The sequence below is a fragment of the Dermacentor albipictus genome, unplaced genomic scaffold (genome assembly GCF_038994185.2).
Source record: "Dermacentor albipictus isolate Rhodes 1998 colony unplaced genomic scaffold, USDA_Dalb.pri_finalv2 scaffold_14, whole genome shotgun sequence".
Lineage (NCBI taxonomy): Eukaryota > Metazoa > Arthropoda > Arachnida > Ixodida > Ixodidae > Dermacentor > Dermacentor albipictus.
The window spans coordinates 12,341,264-12,359,711 of record NW_027225568.1 but is presented as its reverse complement, the minus strand read 5'-3'; the positions used below and the strand labels follow the sequence as shown (position 1 = coordinate 12,359,711).

Below are 18,448 nucleotides of genomic sequence, written 5' to 3'. Positions count from 1 at the left end.
GAAGGGAAGCGTAGCAGGGGGCGGCAGAAAGTGAGGTGGGCGGATGAGATTAAGAAGTTTGCAGGGACGGCATGGCCACAATTAGTACATGACCGGGGTTGTTGGAGAAGTATGGGAGAGGCCATTGCCCTGCAGTGGACGTAACAAGGCTGATGATGATGATGATGATGATGATGATACTGATGATGGTGGTGATGATGATGATACATTATAACAGACCGACTGTACACTCCAGCAGCTATGGCTTGACTGACTGCCCATCGCTGGCAAACAGCAAAAAAGAAGGTGGGGCTCCCGGAAACGGAAGCATGAAATATAGGTGACGATGTCGGCGCGGCTACTTGCTGCGCAGGACACATTGCGCCATCTGTAGCAGCCCACCACCACTTGGCCAAGCACATCACATCACTCGCACAAGCAAGAACCTGCGCGAAAGTTGTTAGCCAAGAAAAACTTATCCCTTGAGATGGCCGTCAAGGGAGGAAAAGCAGAGGAAGTTTCTCTTGCACATAGTAAAATATGAGACGAGGAAGAAAGTGTTGGTTCGTGTTCAGCTAGGATCGCAGAGTCACCCGATCGATTTCTTCGTCATGAAAAAAAAGAAGACCATCCATACTGGGGCTGCAAGCAAGTCAGCAGTTTGGTTTGGTGAACATACACAACGTCTATGCCGTGAAAAGTGAAAGCGAACTGTCTAAGTGCATACATGACACAACACACAGGTATTGGCAAGCTCCGGAATACAAAATGACCTCGAAGGACGACGCCCGTGCAGTAGCAGAGCCAGCAAGATGTGTCCCACTCGCACTGCGGCCCCAATTCTAGGAAGAACTAAACCTCCTGGAAGCAGCTGCCATCACGAAAGCTCGAACCGTCTGAATGGGTGAGCAGACTAGTAGTGGTCCGTAAAAAGAACGGAAAGTTGCGCATTTGCATGAATCCGGGAACTTTGAATTAAGCGACAAAGAGGGAGCATTTTCAACTTCCACGCAGGGAAGAGATTGAGAGCGAGCTTGCGGGCGCGAAATATTTCTGTAAACTTGATGCAAATAGCGGCTTTCATAAGATACCACTAGACGCACAGACTTCAAAGATATGCACATTCAGCACCCTTCTCGGGCGTTACTGGTTCTTACGGCTACCGTTTGGGATAGTTTCGGCACCGGAAGTCTCTCAGAGGACAATGACAAATAATTGACAGTTTCCCCGGCGTACGTGTTTACGTGGATCACACCATTATCTGGGGAGCCACATTGGAAGAGCTCACCGAAAGGCTGTATAACATTTCGAACGCTGCTCGCGCCGCTGGTTTAACGTTTAACTGGGATAAGTTCCACACTTGTAACGTCACAAATCGAGTACATGGCCGATAAAATCCGTGCTGCTGGAATTGAACCAACCGAGAGCCTAGTGAAATACACAACGAACTTCCCGACGCCGTCAACTAAGAAAGACATGCAAAGGCTGTTGGGTGCTGTGAACTACTTTTCTAAGTATCTGCCAGACCTGGCCAATCCAACTAAAGCGCTTTGTGCCTTGTTGCGAGAAGATGCCTTCTTTGAATGGACAGCAGCGCACGGCAGGCAGTCAGCTCTCTTGCACGAAATGCTCACGCAAGCCTCTGTCCTTGCGATATATGATGCTTCACTCCCTACAAAGCTATCCTTCGATGCATCGGCCTTCGCTATAGGAGCTCCACTTTTTCAAAGACATGGTGAAGACTGGCGTCCGGTAGGCTATGCGTCCAAAACGTTAACAGATACGGAACGCAGGTATGCGCAGATAGAGAAGAAGGCCCTGAGTATTTTGTTCGGCTGCGAAAAGTTCAACGAATTTGTCACTGGCAGACAGATAATAATCGAAGCAGATCACAGCCCTTGATAGCCATTTGTAAAAAAAAAGGGCTCTGCGATATTCCACCAAGACTGCAAAGACCTTTCTTTCGCATGTTAAATTATTACTATAAATTGCAGCAAATTTCTGGCAAGAAGCCGATAGTAGCATACATGTTTTCTCGCATTCAGGGGCAAGATTCGCCAGAAGATTTTTCTGCAGACGTTGAAATTCATGCTATAAACAATTTGTTTGATCGAGTAAGTCCGAAAACGATCTGAGAATTAACTGATGCCACCACTGCGGATCTTGAATTGCAGATGGTGATAAAAAGCCTAGAATCTTCTCAGCCTATCAACGGTGAGCCTGAGAGATGCACTAATGAGCTATCTCTCGTCAAGGGCGCACTGCTTAAAGGAACGAAATTGGCCCTCCCCACTTGAAAGCGTAAAGAAATTTCGGAGCGCCTGCACCACGGTCACTTGCGAATTGGAAAGTGCAAAGACGAGCGCGACTGCTCATATAGTGGCCTCGAATGAATGACGACACAATTGCTATGATTGAGCGGTGCCCTACCTGTCAAGTGCATGCTTACAAAAAGCCGAAGAACTGTTGCTTCTACGAGGTACGCCCAGTCATCCACGGGACCGAGTAGGAGGAGACCTGTTTGAATATGCAGGAAGACATTATATGGCTGTATATGATTCGTACTCAAATTTTCCGGACTTTGAGGAGCTTCAGGAAACGACTGTAAAAGCAGTGGTTAGTAAGTTATCCTGCAGTTTTGCTCGGAATCGCATACCCAAACAGCTCTCTACGGACGGGGGACCGCAGTTCACCGCGAAAGAATTCAGATTTTTTACGGATATTTTACTGTGAACATGTTGTCTCCAGCCCCCACCTTCCTAGATCAAATGGCCTCACTGAGAAAGGAGTCCAGGTCATCAAACGATTAATAAAGAGAGCGGAATCAGCGAGCGACCTTTGGCCTGCAACTATTAAACTACAGAACTTCACAACTTGAAGACAGCAGGTCGCCAGTGGAGCTGTTGATACACCGAAACCTTCGTACACCACTCCGTGAATTTCGACTCTCTTCCGAGTCGCAGCCCAGCAAACACAAACAGAACATGCAAAGAGGCGAGTGGCTACCACCACTTCTAGAAGGTGATATTGTTCGAATTAGGATTAATAGGAGCTGGCGTGTCAAAGCCAAGGCGCTTAAGCTAGTGTGCCCGCGCTCGTATTACAGAAGAGAGAAGATTGCTTCGAAGAAACGGTCGAGACCAAAGGCGCACAGCGGAACCTGTCAACGAACAAGACACGTGCCCTGTCGTTTCGCCATCGGAGAGCAGTGCAACCTCTGAGATCGCCATGAGAAAGTAGTGCAACGTCTGTGAGCATGCCATCGCAAAGACGTGAAACAGCTTCGGGCTGGCCTCCCGGTATCCAACAACCCAGCGTGCACAAAGGAGAAAGCGGCGGCAGCAACTCTACGGGCGCAGCCACAGTCTACGGATGAGCAGGCTGCCCGCGCACCCCCTCTACCAGCCCGAGCACCGTGGGGCGCAGGTCCAGGCGGGTCTTTCACAGGCGGCGAATAGAATAGTTATACATAGGTGAGCCACTTTTATTGATCATACTTTGGTTTTCCGGTTCGTGGGAACAATTAGCAGGCCGGATCGAGAAGCTGTCGTGCAGAATCGACTCAACTTTTTTTCTCAAACATGTGCTGCCTGGACGGTGCCGGGAGACGGGTACCACTTTTTTATGATTGTTGGCGTTATGGCGTGTGAAAATTTTAATTTCACCATGGAGTACTCGACAGCTGTCATTTTGGTCCCACTCAAACGCGTCCATCCATCCATCCGTCCCTACGTCCATCCTTACGTACGTACGTACTCCCATGGGGAAGAATGCATAGACCAGAGATTTCACGACAAAACTGATTTTCTTCTCTGTGTCTTAGATCAACAAGGAATGAGAACTTCAGTTAAAAATTGTTTTGGGGAAATTTCCAGCGCCCTTATTGATTCCACCTTGTGCCTCTGTGTTTCGGGTGAGCCTGTAGTTGGCATACTTTTGCTAACGGGTAACGTGAGTGTGTTTAAGCATGAATGAAATATTTACGTTTGGCGTTCTTTAAACAAAAGGATGAAGATAAAGCTACATTTTATCATATGTGGCACTTTTATTGCTTTTGAGCAGAAAAACTTCTAGCGGTATAGCCTTCGCAGAGAGGCATGTGTATCCTTTATTGCTTCTCGCTGTTAGCTGACAAACGTTTTGCAGTGCGTCTCCAAAAAAGGCACGTGTAATAGAGTTTCCGTGACGGTGAGATTTAATCATTTGCGCCAATGCGTATCCCGCCGCCTTAGTGAGCGCCGTCAAATAAAGCGCGTGTGGACGGGGTAATAGAAAGACTGCATGGTGTGCCCCGACTGCCTTAGTGGGGAGATACAAAGTAATTAGGCGGCTACTTCCGCTTCTTCTTCGACTTCTGACCCTTGCCCTTTTTGTGGTTTGGGTGGTTGGCGATCACGCTGCTGCTGGCATGACATTCTGCCGTCGGCGAAGTCGCCGCTGTTTGCTGTGCCACTGGCGATTGCTTCTGCTTTGATATCTCTTCGGGTGCCGAGGTAGTCGATGTGGCGGGCCCAGACAGTGCATCGCTCGACGGGCTCAAGGCCATCGAATGTGGGGAGGTGACGGTGGTGGAGTCTGGGACGGCGTCTGAGGTTGAAGCAGCAGCTGCCGGGGCGCTGGGGCTTTCTTCCCGTTGCCGTTTATCGGGCTCGACGAACGAGCGCCACACGTCGGGCAAGAGACCCGCGCGAAAGAGGGCCTTGGCGATCGCCGAGCCCAGCAGGAGGCTCATAAGGCTCAGCAGCATGCACATGGTGCGGAACGGGAACTGCTGGCCCCTTTCGGCGTCGTACGAGGGCAGCTGGATGAGGGCCGGCAGCCGGAGCAAGGGCTCTCCGCAAAGGGCCCGCGAGATCACGCCGACCACGAAACCTGCGCGAGCGACGCGCGAAAGAAGAAGATGGAAAGCGCTCCTGCGAAAAGGTGGGAGCCGATGCTTCTCTGACAAATAACCTGAGTTGTTACACTGAATAATAACAAGGCGGTACGCGTATTCATCGTAACGGTTAACAATTAGTATCAGAAGTGGCAGCGACGCTGTATCCATTGCGGGGTCATTAGCCTATAGAGGCCTCTCACATCTCTAACAAACAGATTTTTTGTCCCCCTGTGCTTATGTACTCCTGTCATTCGCAATCAGTTCCGTTAATAATTTCCTCACCTTCTTATCGGGCGTACGCGTCTCACGTGCAGCGACAGTGAACATACTATTTTCGCTTGAAGCTATAAAATTCTCTTGATACGAAATGCGCACAGATACCACCAAGCTTTACGTTACATCAGGAATTTTAATAAATGAAGTATATTTAGGCCAAATGTGATGTGGCACACTCACAGCATAGGTTGTTGCACAGAAAGACTTGCGATGTTGCATAATATCAACGTGCAAAATTATCTCCCGGATATGAAGTGCTTCTAAACTGGATATCTTATTTTGTTATAGCGCAAGCTTGACAAGGACAACAGAAGGCACATCTGACACAAACAGCGCTACTTTCAACAACAGATTTATTTCTCGTTCTCGTCGCTATATATACACCCTCGACCCGTCATACACCACGTGTAACATTTTTGGAAAAATTAACAAAAGATGTAAACTGGGAACCACACGTAGGTAGTTTCTTGACTCACATATTCAAAGACATGTACACGTTCAACGCGAACAATGATAATTCAGCTGTTTTGAAGATAATGAAATGGAAGGTTTACTGACGCATGCATCGCCGAATGCTGATATGTGTCTGGCTTCTATTATCAAGCGCATCATTTCACACCTCCTTCTACTCATGATCACTGTTTCTTTAAATCTTGGTTTGCACTTGCATCTCTGGCAATGGATGGCAAGAAAGCCGTCAGCGGCCACGTTGTTAACTTTGTTACTATGTTCTCGCAGCCTGTCCTTTATGCATCTACCTGTTTGACCAATGTAGGATTGTCCACAGCTGAGAGTAATGCGGTATACCACACCGGCGATGCAATCAACGAATGTTTTTATGTTCTTTTTCGCATGCGCTACATGGGATTCTTTCCGGCCTTGTGTTTTTACAGAGGCTGAACAATTAATTAGGTGCCGTTAAACTTGTTAGACATTAGTGACCTTTCCTTACAAATAGTTCTGAGGAAGTTTTAAATTTTGTAAGAGCTCATGAAAATCAACGTTTCAAGGCCTTCTCTGCCGATGTTAAAGACCTGTATTATTCTTTGCCACAATCGGAATTATTAACCTGTATTGACAGTTGGATAGATACATATGGTGCCATTAGGTTTAGCATGGAAGCAGGTACATCCTTTGACATTTTTTTAGAATTACTTAGGTTTTATTTGTCATCTACGTTTATCGAGAACAAAGGTACCCTGTATCTGCAGAAACAAGGAGTGTGTATAGGTTCTTGCCTAGCACCAGCGCTAAGTAATCTCTTTTTAGCCAAACTTGACAGAGACCTGTCACAGCACCTTCACGAATCTAAGGTTGTAAAAGTTTTCAGATATGTTGACGACTTTTTAGTTCTAATTGACTGTTCATCCGCTTGTTTTACTAATGAATGTGCTCCTGTTTTTACCACTATCCGTGACTGTCTAAATCCACTAGAAGTGACCTTTGAAATGTCATGTGACGGGAGGATTAGATTCCTTGACATTAAGTTTGTGCTCACCGATAACGAAACCTGCTGGTGTTACGAACCTAGGGCAAGTAAGCCACTTTTACCATTTCATTCCGCGCATACAAAGCTTGTGAAGAGGAGAATCGCGAAGATGTGTTTCAACGAAGCACTGAAAAAATCATGCCAACACCTAATGCACGATAGCTTCGAACGGTAAGCCTCGTGTTTAACTGCGCTGGTTACCCGAGCCACATGCTTGTGTCAGTCGCAGAAGGACTGCTTAGGAAGGCGCAGCAAAGCAGTTCGGAGCAGGTGCACGTGTCGAGCACTGACATGAACAAAGGAAAGGTTGCCGTCATCCCCTACATACACGGATTCTCCCATAGAATAAAGAAGATTGCTGGAAGGAGCGGCATCAACGTTGAGTTTTCGGCACCTAATAAATTGCTCAGCCTCTGTAAAAACACAAGGCCAGAAAAAATCCCACGTAGCGCATGCGAAAAAGAACATAACAAATTCGTTGATTGCATCGCCGGTGCGGTATACCGTACTCCTCTCGGCTGTGGACAATTCTACATCGGTCAAATAGGTAGATGCATAAATGACAGGCTACGAGAACATAGTAACAAAGTTAACAACGTGGCCGCTGACGGCATTCTTGCCATCCATTGCCAGAGATGCAAGTGCAAACCATTATTTAAAGAAACAGTGATCATGAGTAGAAGCCAGACACATATCAACATTCGGCGATGCATGCGTCAGTAAACCTTCCATTTCATTATCTTCAAAAGAGCTGAATTATATTTGTTCGCGTTGAACGTGTACATGTCTTTGAATATGTGAGTCAAGAAACTTCCTACGTGTGGCTCCCAGTTTGTATCTTTTGTTTATTTTTCCAAAAATGTTACACGTGGTGTATGACGGGTCGAGGGTGTATATATAGCGACGAGAACGAGAAATGAATCTGTTGTTGAATGTAGCGCTGTTTGTGTCAGATGTGTCCTTGTCAAGCTTGCGCTATAACAAAATAAGATATGCCTTACCAACAAGCCCCTATTGCTATCTTCTAAACTGGAAAACGCTCTTAGTATTTTCTCGCGTCTCTCTTCCACTGAACTTAAGCGGTGACACCGCGTCGCACATTGACTACCTGCATTCATGTCGATTTCAGCCAGAAGACATCATGTCAGTGTGTAGTGTCCTCTGAAACTCTAATTGGTTTCCCTGTCTTGCGATAATCTGTGGGTCAGACTGAATGTTAGACTAGATCGGCACGAGGACTCCCACAGTTCATAAAGCGCGCGTCATGGACATTTTTTTTTATAAGGCACTAACCAGACAGGCTGACTGTTCGGTGCGTTTCTCTTGACCAAAAACCAAAAGAAATTTTCTACCCTGCAATTTATATATATATTTTTATTTATTTATTTGTTTATTTATTTATTTGTTTATTTATTTATTTATCATACTTCGAAGGCACGAGGGCGTTACAGGAAGGAGTGGTAAATACAAATATTTGCGCAGTAAAGGAGAGAAATAATACAGTTATAACAAGTAAAGAAAAACATTTTAGCAAAAGGCTTCATGAATGGCAGTCTTGAAGCTGTCTATGTCGGTGATGGCGGCTATGGAAGTGGGAAGGTGGTTCCGTTCCCTGCAAGTCTTTGGAATAAAAGATTCGCTGTCCGACAAGATGGCACACCAACTTTATAGTGATGGTCTGAACGCGATGACACCTAGATGGGAGCGTAATCAAGAACGTCTTTTAGAATCGGATTATAATGATAGATATTGCGGAACAATGAAAGGGGAGGTAAGGCAAGTGTTTCTTTCATTAATGATACGCTGACATGTCAAGAGTAATTTGTTAGACTGAAACGTGTTGTGCGATTATGAATGGATTCAATAATTTCTGAAACTGTAGAGTATTTAGGGTCCGAGATAGTGCATGCGTAATCTAATTTAGGGCGAACAATAGTTTTATGTATTTGTAGTTGTACTGACGAAGGCGCTCGGGAAAGATGGCATCGTAAACATCCCAGCATGCCGTTTGCGTTGTTAGTAACAAATACAGTTTACAAGTATGCGCTAAGAAAGATCGGAACTGATGTGGATGCCGATGTACTAGTATGAAGTCACAGGATCTAGTGGGATGCCGTCAAGAAAATAGGCGCGGCCAACAGTGTGGCCACGTCGAGGTATTCGCATGCTTTTACACTTTTTGATGTTGAGGCGCATCATCTATTTATTGCACCATGAGGACAAGTGGCTAAGATATTGAAGTTCATGCTGATCAGAGGGTTGGGCGAGGTTTTTATAGAGAGCGCAATCGTCGGCAAAAAGGTTTTATTGATCAAAACGTGATACAGCCCGGAAGGTCGTTAGCGTAAATGAGAAAGAGTAAGGATCGCAAAACAGATCCTTGTGAGGCACCGGATGAGACAGGCGAATGAGTAGAATAGTTGTTAGCAGTGACAAATTTGGTGCGGTCAGACAGAAAATCTTTAATGCAGTGCTAAACTTGGTGTCTAAGTTTGCATAGTTTGAGAAGTAAGTCATGCGCCACCCAACCGAAAGCTTTAGCGAAATCCAAGAATATGCAGTTAGTGTGGAAGCTGATGTAATTATTTATAAATATTTAATTAGCAAAAGATAATAGCTGCGTTTCACAGTAAAAGGTTTTTCTGAAGCCATGCTGGGAGTTAGTGAAGAAAGAGTTTTCTTCTAGAAATTTGATTAAATGAGAATAAAAAACGTTCTATTAACGTGCACAGTTACTAGGTTCCTAAGCGTACATTGACACGCATATTTGTTTGCCTTTCACCGGTGACCGTTTTTCACCGGCTAACAAACGTTAAACGTTATCGCTCTGCGCGAGACATGCCTATGCATGTGCCAGAAGTTTCTCGAACGTTATTGATAGTTCAATGCCTTCTCTCTTGTCACCGAAGCTTTCGTAATCTGACTTTCGTAATTTGAATTTCGTAGTACGCTCTGGAAAGCGCCCCAGCCATTACGCTGGAACTTTCGACGAGTCATGTATAAAAGCCGACGCGTTTTAACCGCAGACCAGATTTCAACCCTCGCCGACTGTTCTCGCCGCTATATATCGTTGTGCTTTGAGTGCCACTTATTTTGCTAGGAATATATGTGCAAATAAAATGTTAACGTTTTCGCGTGACGCCTGTAACAGTGTGTTTTTCTACACCATCACGACAAAGTGATAATATGCACCAGCGTCCTATAGTATAGACACTGCAAACGCCCAAGAATTCCAAAGGCATTTCGAACTAACAGAACCGCGCATTCGTTAGTTTGGCGGTGGGGTTATTGGCGGCAAAAAAAAAAAAAGGCGCATGAACTGACCGAGCACAGCGCCGTAGGCATTGCTACGTTTCCGTAGGTAGAAGAGCGCGACGAACTGTGGGAACAGAAGCACGTAGACCATGTCCGAGGACAGCGACCACAGCCCGAGTACTGAGTGCGCGCTGATGGCCGTGGCCGTCGCTATCACGCCCACTAGCCAAATCATGCTGCGCAACACCAGTGAGATCTCCGTGTCGGAAGCCTGCAAAATCGGGTGCGTGCGCAAAGGCATTAACAGAGGGCCGAGAACGGAGACAGACTGTACGTAGTTAAGCTGGGTTATCCTCCTGAAACTCTCTCTTACACACACACAATATACTAGACAACACAGCATGCGCAGAAACTTAAGATAAAGAACACGAAGGCCACCGATTGCACCGGAGGGGCCTGTTTAGGAGGATCTATAATGAATTTTCACGGTGGCATCGAGGCGCCCGTTCTTCCCTTCTTCACTTTTGTGCAATTTGCTCGCTCACTTTGCTTCACAACTCAGTGAATGAAGTTGCACATTTGTTTGTACAGAACAGAGGCCTAACGATAGAGCATGCATTGTCTTGACTCTGAATTGGTCTTAGCGCTAATTCAGAGTTGTAGTCCCATGTATGCGCATTTAGACGTCTCGCACGCGCTTCCTCAACTCGGCACTGCGCCGTCCTCCATGAATGAAAACTCAAACCCAATTAGTGAATCCTGACAGCTGCCCTCTAACGACCACTCATGTGTACATGCGATTTCCCAACGGCTCTCTTATGTCACGTTGCTCACAAGCACTGCAGATGAGATGAACTTTGATGTAGTTTTTGAATGAGGGAATAGAGAAATTCATTTAGCGGGAATGAATGCGAAGATTGATTTGCATGACCGGCAGAGTATCGCAAATTGTCTGATTCAGAGCGTCTGCAATGGATAGAAGATGTGGAAGGATTATAACGGTGTGTAAATACCAATATTGCAAGCCGAATTAAAGAGATTAAAAAATCGAATATTTTCTCCCACTTGTTCAGCAGCTTTTGCATATATTGTGGCCCCTTTTTAACAGCGAACTTGCTTGCACTAGAGGCTTGAACTGTTTCTTTTAATGGGCTAGCATTCTTATAGTACTTCACGCACTTTGCACGGGCTATGTATTTATGTATTATGTATGTCGGACCAACCATCGGATCAACTTGGGTCACTGAATGTGTGATAATGTGTAAATACGTGCCGCTCTTCATATTTCGTGCCGCCATTGCTCAGTGTAGATATCACTGTTGGTAGAAACTCTTCGACGCCGACATCGAGCACTACGTATGTACCACTCTGTCTGAGCTGGTCTTCAATGAACCTCTTTGATGTCAACTCGGATCACTGTGTATGTGCCACTTGGAGCGTGCCGCTCAACAATGACGAAAAATATCCCTAAACTTTATTCGATGCTGAGCGGAATTGAGCCCGTGTCACAAGGGTTCCTCAGGAACCGCAGCCCGACGCATTAGCAGGCTGCGCCACAAAATCACTGGTTATGTAACCCTTTCCAATCAACGCTTTCAACGTCTACGCTAAGGGAAATGGGCCATGAAATCCTTGGTTATGTTCCGATCTTCAATGAACCGAGTGAGTAATCACAATACCTTTAAATCACACTTTGATCTTCAAATACAACATTATTACTTACTAGTACTATCAATCAAAATGTCATTTCAGTCTAAAAACGAATTAAACATTCATCAGGTTGCCGAAATCTCTTGACGAACGTACATAACTGCACGACTTCAGTATTTACAGAGATGATTCTACAGGTATCTGCTTAGACTTATTCCCGCCGGAATAAGTTTGTTGACAACATAAGATCTATTGTACAGCATAATTCGGCAGCACTGTATAGGCACACTGCAAACGTTTTCTGAGCATGGAAGCCATGAGGAAGTTCGTTGTAGCTTCACCAATCGGCTTTTGAATTTCGGCGAGCCCCGCGAAAGTTGTTACTGGGAGGGACGAATCGGGCTGCGCATGTCGATTCAAAGACTGCCTCATTGGCCGGTGAGGAAATTTTCGCCCTTTCTCGGGGCCCGCAGTTCGAGAACGTCTCAGGATGGTGGCACTTCTTCGAGCTCACGACCGCGAACTTTGGGAATACAACTCCGCTGAACTCGACATCGCGTGTTCAATCGCGGCCACAGGGAACCAATTTGAACGGGGGAGAAGTGTGAAAACTCGCGTGCACTTAGACATAGGTGCACGTTAAGAGAACCCCGGATGTTCACAATTGTTTTGCTGTGCGCATTACAGTGTGCCTAATTATGACATCGTGATTTTGGCACGTAAAACTCAAGAATTTATTTTTAATTTAGTGCAGTTCCTTTGAGTTCACGAGTGTGTTAGAAAAAATAAGCAGAAATGTTACAGTTGCTACTTTGTTTTGTTTTTGTGTTTTTTTAATGTTTCGTCAAAGCCATCATGCTTGCTTTTTGACATCAATGTCGTCTTTCGACATTCAGCTGTCGCCACGTAGAAAGGTAGGAGTGCCTACTTGCCATATCGCCATATATAGGGCACATCCACCTATAACAATTCCCGGGATGCGACCCGCCAGCTTTATGCACTGTCTCTCTTGGGCCGTTCACCTCCTCTCCGCTCCGCGCCTTGGAAATGCGCTCACCTCCTTCTTTATCCACTAGGTGTTAGCACTAAGGGCGTGCGCCACCGAATGCACCCGGCAGCAAGGTAAAATAGTGCAGACCGGACGTACTGTGGGCATCAATGTGAGCATAAAGCTTTGGCAAACCAGCAAGACGGAAAGGCACGTCTGGTTAAGAGATGCGAAGTGAACTCCGGCAAAAAAGTACCGCTTCAGCTGGCACAAGTTCAAACAAAGGGTTTGTTTTTCTAGTTTTGCACGTAATCCCGCCTCGTGTACACACTCCCGTCCCACAAGGATTTATATCATGACTTCCTTTACAGTGTATCAAATCGCTTGTATGGACAGAACACCAGGGGGGAAAAGTGTTGACGGCCTAGGTAGAGCCCCAAAATACTTCCATTAGGCAACATTCAGCTTCGCAGTTCCACATTCACAAAATAACAATGTTAAGGCATTCTACAATTTGTGAGTGCCCAGTATCTTGTTTCTAACTCAGCATGAAATACAGAAATGTTCCATTCCTCTATGCCAACTTCCGGACTACATAAAATTGACTTGGTAATCATAAACATACCCAAAAAATCAAATGCACCATGTTGATTCGTTTCGCCTATGGAGCAGAAAAACGCGATATTTTGTTCTTTAGCTTTAAAATCATCTTCACCACTTTTGTACAATTTGTTCGGCATGAGTCTATAACTGCATCAGCTGCGTACATGCGCACAAATTTCGGCGACAAATTCTACGCGCATTCTCTAGCTGGTGCCGAAGTTTTCACGGAGATCATTCAACTGCAAAATTTTGCATGAAGGCTAAAGCTACAACTGGAACTATATAGGAGGTAACGGTTGTAGTTGTGGTATTGTCTGATACTTTGCCGCCACGAAAAGCAGTGTCTTGGCAGCGCTTAACAACGAACCACTTGAACTGAGATTGATCCAGCCCGTCACCCGCGACCCGCAATTTAGTTTTTACTGCACGTGCCATCTGTAATAGTGGCGATATTTTTTTAGCACGTTTCCGTAAAGGTCACAGTTTAACGTCCAATCGCTGCACGGCGGGTTACGAGAAACGCTCTAGTGTAGGGATCCGGATTGCTTTAATCAAGTGAAAGTGCATGCATAAAGCATGCACTTAGCTCTTTATACATGCATAGCATGCATAAAGTATGGGAAAGCAGATCTTTTTTTTCTTTCTGAAAATCCCTGCCCACCTGCCACAGCGACGCACTACCTATGGCATTCATTCTCTATGGCATTTCGGCGGAGATGTGAATCAGAAACGGTTATGTGTGCGTACATTTAAGTGCGTCTTCAAGATTGCTCGGTAGTCAAAATTAATCCGCAGCTCTCCTCTAAACCCTCCACTAGAACGCACCCCCTTCTACGCACACTACTCACACACTCCTCTACGGCGTCTATGGAGTTCATGTGTTGCTATGGGGATATTAAACCCCTCAATCTGAAATCTCTCCCAAAGGAATGGGACCAGTGCGGCTGCCATAGAATCACACGCTCGTACAGCTATCCTCACTGCTTTCTAGAGTGCGCCAATGGCTTGCTCTGGTCTATCTCGATGATGCACGTCTATACATATGCCGTTGGCACTGGTCTCGAGAGAGACAGCTTATCACGTGACATTCACGGCCATTCATGCGTGCATGGAGGCCCCTTCCGTGCAATAAATAATAATAATAATAATAATAATAATAATAATAATAATAATAATAATAATAATAATAATAATAATAATAATAATAATAATATAATAATAATAATAATAATAATAATAATAATAATAATAATAATAATAATAATAATAATAATAATAATAATGGTGGAAGCATAGGTTCTGAAATAGTTAGACATTTATTATTATTATTATTATTATTATTATTATTATTATTATTATTATTATTATTATTATTAGTGGCTGACTTTATGTTGTCAGTGTGTAAACAAGGCCGGCGGGCTTCTTTTTAGCTTGACGCGCACCGTGGGCCTGATGATCAAATGGTAGACGTTTCTTGTGATGAGCGACGAAGCACTGAGCATGGACGAGTCCATCGAAGACATCACAGAGGCGGTGATGGCCAGCTGTCCCAGGATGGCTACCACGGATGGCGTCATGTAGTGTATCGCTTGGGGCAGGATGTCCTTGCTGAGTTCCTTGGACAGGTTTTGCGCGCCGCCGTAACCCAAGGCAGTGAAGTCTGCGTGGGGCAAGTAGCCAAGTTTGCCGACTACTGGTTCGCCGAACCAAAATGCTTGGGTCATGCGCTCGAGAAGTGAGCGGAAACAAGCAGTACGGGGGATGTGAGTCTGTCCAACACACTTACGCGCAATCAAAGAACAAAAGTTGCTTCGTGACTGTGCTACTTAAAAGAGCAGTTCCCAGTTGATGAAGAACATTCCTCTTGACAGTGTCAATTGATCATAACTGCACAATATCAGTTTGGGAGAAAATGAAACGGTGATAAACGAGTAACTTTCTGCGAAGTCGCACATTTGATATTTTCAGTGGGAAATACATTTCAAGTTCTCCAGCTAACCACGCCGATGCTTGTATGACATAGCTGATATTAGCGCAGGTGTTAGTGTATATTAAATTATACAAAGATGTCACAAGTTCCGAGTTAGCTAGAAAAATACACCTCAACCGCACTTGGCGCATGAGTGTTTCTGTTTTTTTTTGTTTTGTTTTTTTTTAGCTGAAGCATTCCTTGCCTACCTTCCCTGGGTTAGGCATGAGTGTTTTTCGCCGAGTAGACAACGGGGTGTTCGTGAGGTAGACGATTCGGCCCTTACACACATCTTACCGATTTATCGCTAACCGACCCAGTTCTCTAAACAGAATTACGAAGGGAAGCGACAAACGATACCTAAATATCCCCACTGCATCAAATATCCGCCTTCGAGAACGTTATTTCCTTTTATAAGAGCAAAGCTTTCTTTGTATTCCTCCTGTGGGATTGGCGCGTCTCCTTAGTCTGTTTCACGCTAGCTGGGTCCATGCCACTCACAGTGTACAGTAATCTTAGTCGATCACTGTCATTACCGCGTGAGTCACGTTGATCATGGGGCGGAGGGTCTCCGCGTTCGCGCGGTCACTTAGTCCGTAGGATGGGAGAGCGTGAGCCGGGCAATCGCATTGTGGGAGTGTGTGGCATTTGTATCTGTGTAGTGGGACAGCAAGTAAAGAATCAAAGCCAACAAGTGTTGTCGGAAAGGCTATTCGCTATTTGCTATGCTACAACGCGAATCGCAGAACAGCTACAGTCACATCTGCATCACAAGGAAGCTGAACAAAGAAAGAGTTATGCGATGGGAGTCTCTCGCGTGTGTAATTGGAAGTACAAAAGCATTGTACACATCATGTGTCCAAGTGTGTAGCATTTAGTTGAAACGTTTCCACAAAGCTTCCCTTAAAATAGGTTACAACAAATGCATTGATTCTGCGCCTCCGTTCCTCTTCTTTAGTCTATATAGATTGACCACAACCTGAAGCACGTTTGGCGTATAGTGAAGTGATTTCTGAAACTTTATGTATTTGAGTGTGTCCCTTTCTACCCGGACTTGCTGAAGTTCACAGTATGCTATACGCATTTAAAAAATAAATAAGAATTTTCGACGCTTTTCTAATAACGTTAAACTCCAACTTCAGCTCATTTCAATAGCGAAAGTCCAAACGGCTATGAGGTCTTCAAACACTGGGATCTTAAATAGAAACAAATCCAGGCACCGAAGCAGATACACGTGGAAAAGCTCATGAGAAAAACCTCTCTATCAGGCCGTGGCTGAGCGATTTTGACGAGCGCAAATGAAGCTTAGAAACGGTGCGCATGTGTGAAGTGTGTGTGTGTGTGAAAACGTTATTGTCGTATGTAGTGTCGTAGCTAATTGTCGACGCAGGTTTTAATTTATATACATATACAGGGCATCCCAAACAACGTAAGCTAGCTATTAAAAAAATGTGGAATCATACGATTGATAGGACCGACCTGTGTTTCGTCGTCAGTCCTCTTCCACCACGAGAATAACTTTTGTGTACGAACGGCCTGGCTAATTAAAGAAGAAGAACATTGCATTGTTTTTACCTTGAATTAAGAGATACCGTTGCAGCTTCAGCTTCCCATAGGAGAGCTGTTGCTGCATTCTGAGGCATCTATTTTGCTGTTTTCAGCGCCCACTATGTCCTGCGTATCTATATTTTTGGCTCTTTACTTGTAGGGAACAACAGAGAAGTGTTGTCATTACGCGCTGCTTGCGCACCGCGACACTAGTGGCCCCAGAAGTGACTAGCAGCCTGCACGCCTTCCCCGACTCGGTGAATACCTGGTTACCTCGTAAGCTGCGATCGACCGGCGGATCGCACTGCTCGTGGTCTGTGTAAGCCAACACTGGCAGCTTCCATGTGGCTGCCGTGTCTGGCACAGAGAGCAGTTAGTTTCTTGGAGACACTTCTTGGGGCAAATGTGCTCCGGCGTCTGGAAATCTAATCATGCGGCATTTTGAAGCGCAGCTGTTAGGCGCCCGTTCCTGCGTTGAGCATCCGCATCCCTTAGCGTCCTCGGCGTAGCCGAGCGGATGCGCACAGCGAAGGAAGAAGGAGTGATCGCGGTGCGTAGCGGCGGATGAAAGACGACGAGAGTGAAGAGAGCGCAAGGAAGAAAGCGGAGGAGTAGAGTGCAGCGGAAGCATGAGCCGGAAAGCGGAGCAGGAGACCACGGCGACAGGGTGAGGACGAAAGCGGGGTGCCGCATGAGACGACATCCACGGCACCGCCCAGGCATGCGGCGAGTCCCTCCACAGATGCCATATATAGAAACAAAGCGCTGGCGTGGGATTCGTGCCCGCTACGCATGCGCTATTTCTCCTTTGCTGCCACCGCTAGAGAATTCTCTCCGCGCGAACCACGCGTTTCTAGGTTCACGCCTTCTTTCCTTTTTTGTCTGCCGCTACTGCTGAACGAGCTGCCCGAGCAGAGGCTCGGCGCCACCGCCGAGAGGACCCTCTCGTTCAGAATAACATTCTTTGCCGCAATAGTATATTGCGAATTGAAAACTCCCAACCAGATGCGCGCGAAATTCGCATTAAAGAGTATCGTAATCTCCGGTGACTTGACTTTCGGAATTCGCTTGATGTACGCGTATAGCGTGGAAAGGATTAGCGCTTGCGCAGCACACACCATGCTAATAACAACTCAATACGACGTTTTTGAGTGGAATACCAGCTTTCCTATTAGAAGCCACGCCTTTAATTAAAAAACTAAGATGCTGATTACTTATTCTTACATAACTACCTAGGTGATTAGTGCCAAAACTTATTTTTGAGGCATAAGATGTCTGCACAGAGGCGTACGCCTTCCAATTCGCGCTCATTGATCTTCATCGTTCCTCTGTTGAGAGTTACTGTTTCGTAAACAACGGGAAGAAAGGAGGTTAACCAAGGGGTCCGATTTTTATTCATCCCATCATAAGAAGCCAACAAACACACCAATGACAACATAACAGAAATTACTTGTGCTTACTAACTGAATTAAAGAAATGATAAATTATTGGAAATGAAAGTGGGTGAAGAAACAACCTGCCGCAGGTGGGGAACGATCCCACGTCTTCGCATTACGCGTGCGATGCTCTACCAATTGAGCTACTGCGGCGCCGTTTTCCCACCCACTTTATTGTTAATGTTTTTACTTATAGTAGAAACTTTGGGTCTGCTAGCCAGCGCCACCACTCACAAGCCTTGGCAGCGCATGTGGAACATCCTTTCTGCCGCAGGCATGAAGAACATGTGATTTTATTTGGCGAAGGCAACTTGTCAATAAACCTACACGTGTTACCTGAAGGCATCAATGTGACCGGATTCGAGAGCCTCGTTAT

At 45.6% G+C, this 18,448-nt stretch overlaps 1 protein-coding gene and 1 non-coding gene across 5 annotated transcripts in view; both read right to left on the bottom strand.

Moving 5' to 3' along the window:
- Window positions 1–4,041: 4,041 nt before the first annotated feature.
- Window positions 4,042–18,448, bottom strand: part of LOC135905878 (high-affinity choline transporter 1-like) — a 108,320-nt gene continuing 93,913 nt past the window's right edge. For 3 of the 4 annotated variants that reach the window (XM_070528749.1, XM_065436988.1, XM_070528748.1), the window contains 3 exons: window positions 14,562–14,779; window positions 9,948–10,149; window positions 4,042–4,851 (listed from right to left, as the gene is read on the bottom strand). In XM_070528749.1, the coding sequence (XP_070384850.1) occupies window positions 4,310–4,851; window positions 9,948–10,149; window positions 14,562–14,779 (962 nt within the window). In that variant the 3' untranslated portion in view covers window positions 4,042–4,309. The remainder of the gene's footprint in view (window positions 4,852–9,947; window positions 10,150–14,561; window positions 14,780–18,448) is intronic. The other variant, XM_065436989.1, reaches the window with a different exon arrangement.
- On the bottom strand, window positions 18,154–18,225 carry TRNAT-CGU (transfer RNA threonine (anticodon CGU)). The gene has a single exon. It is a non-coding gene; the product is annotated as a tRNA-Thr (tRNA).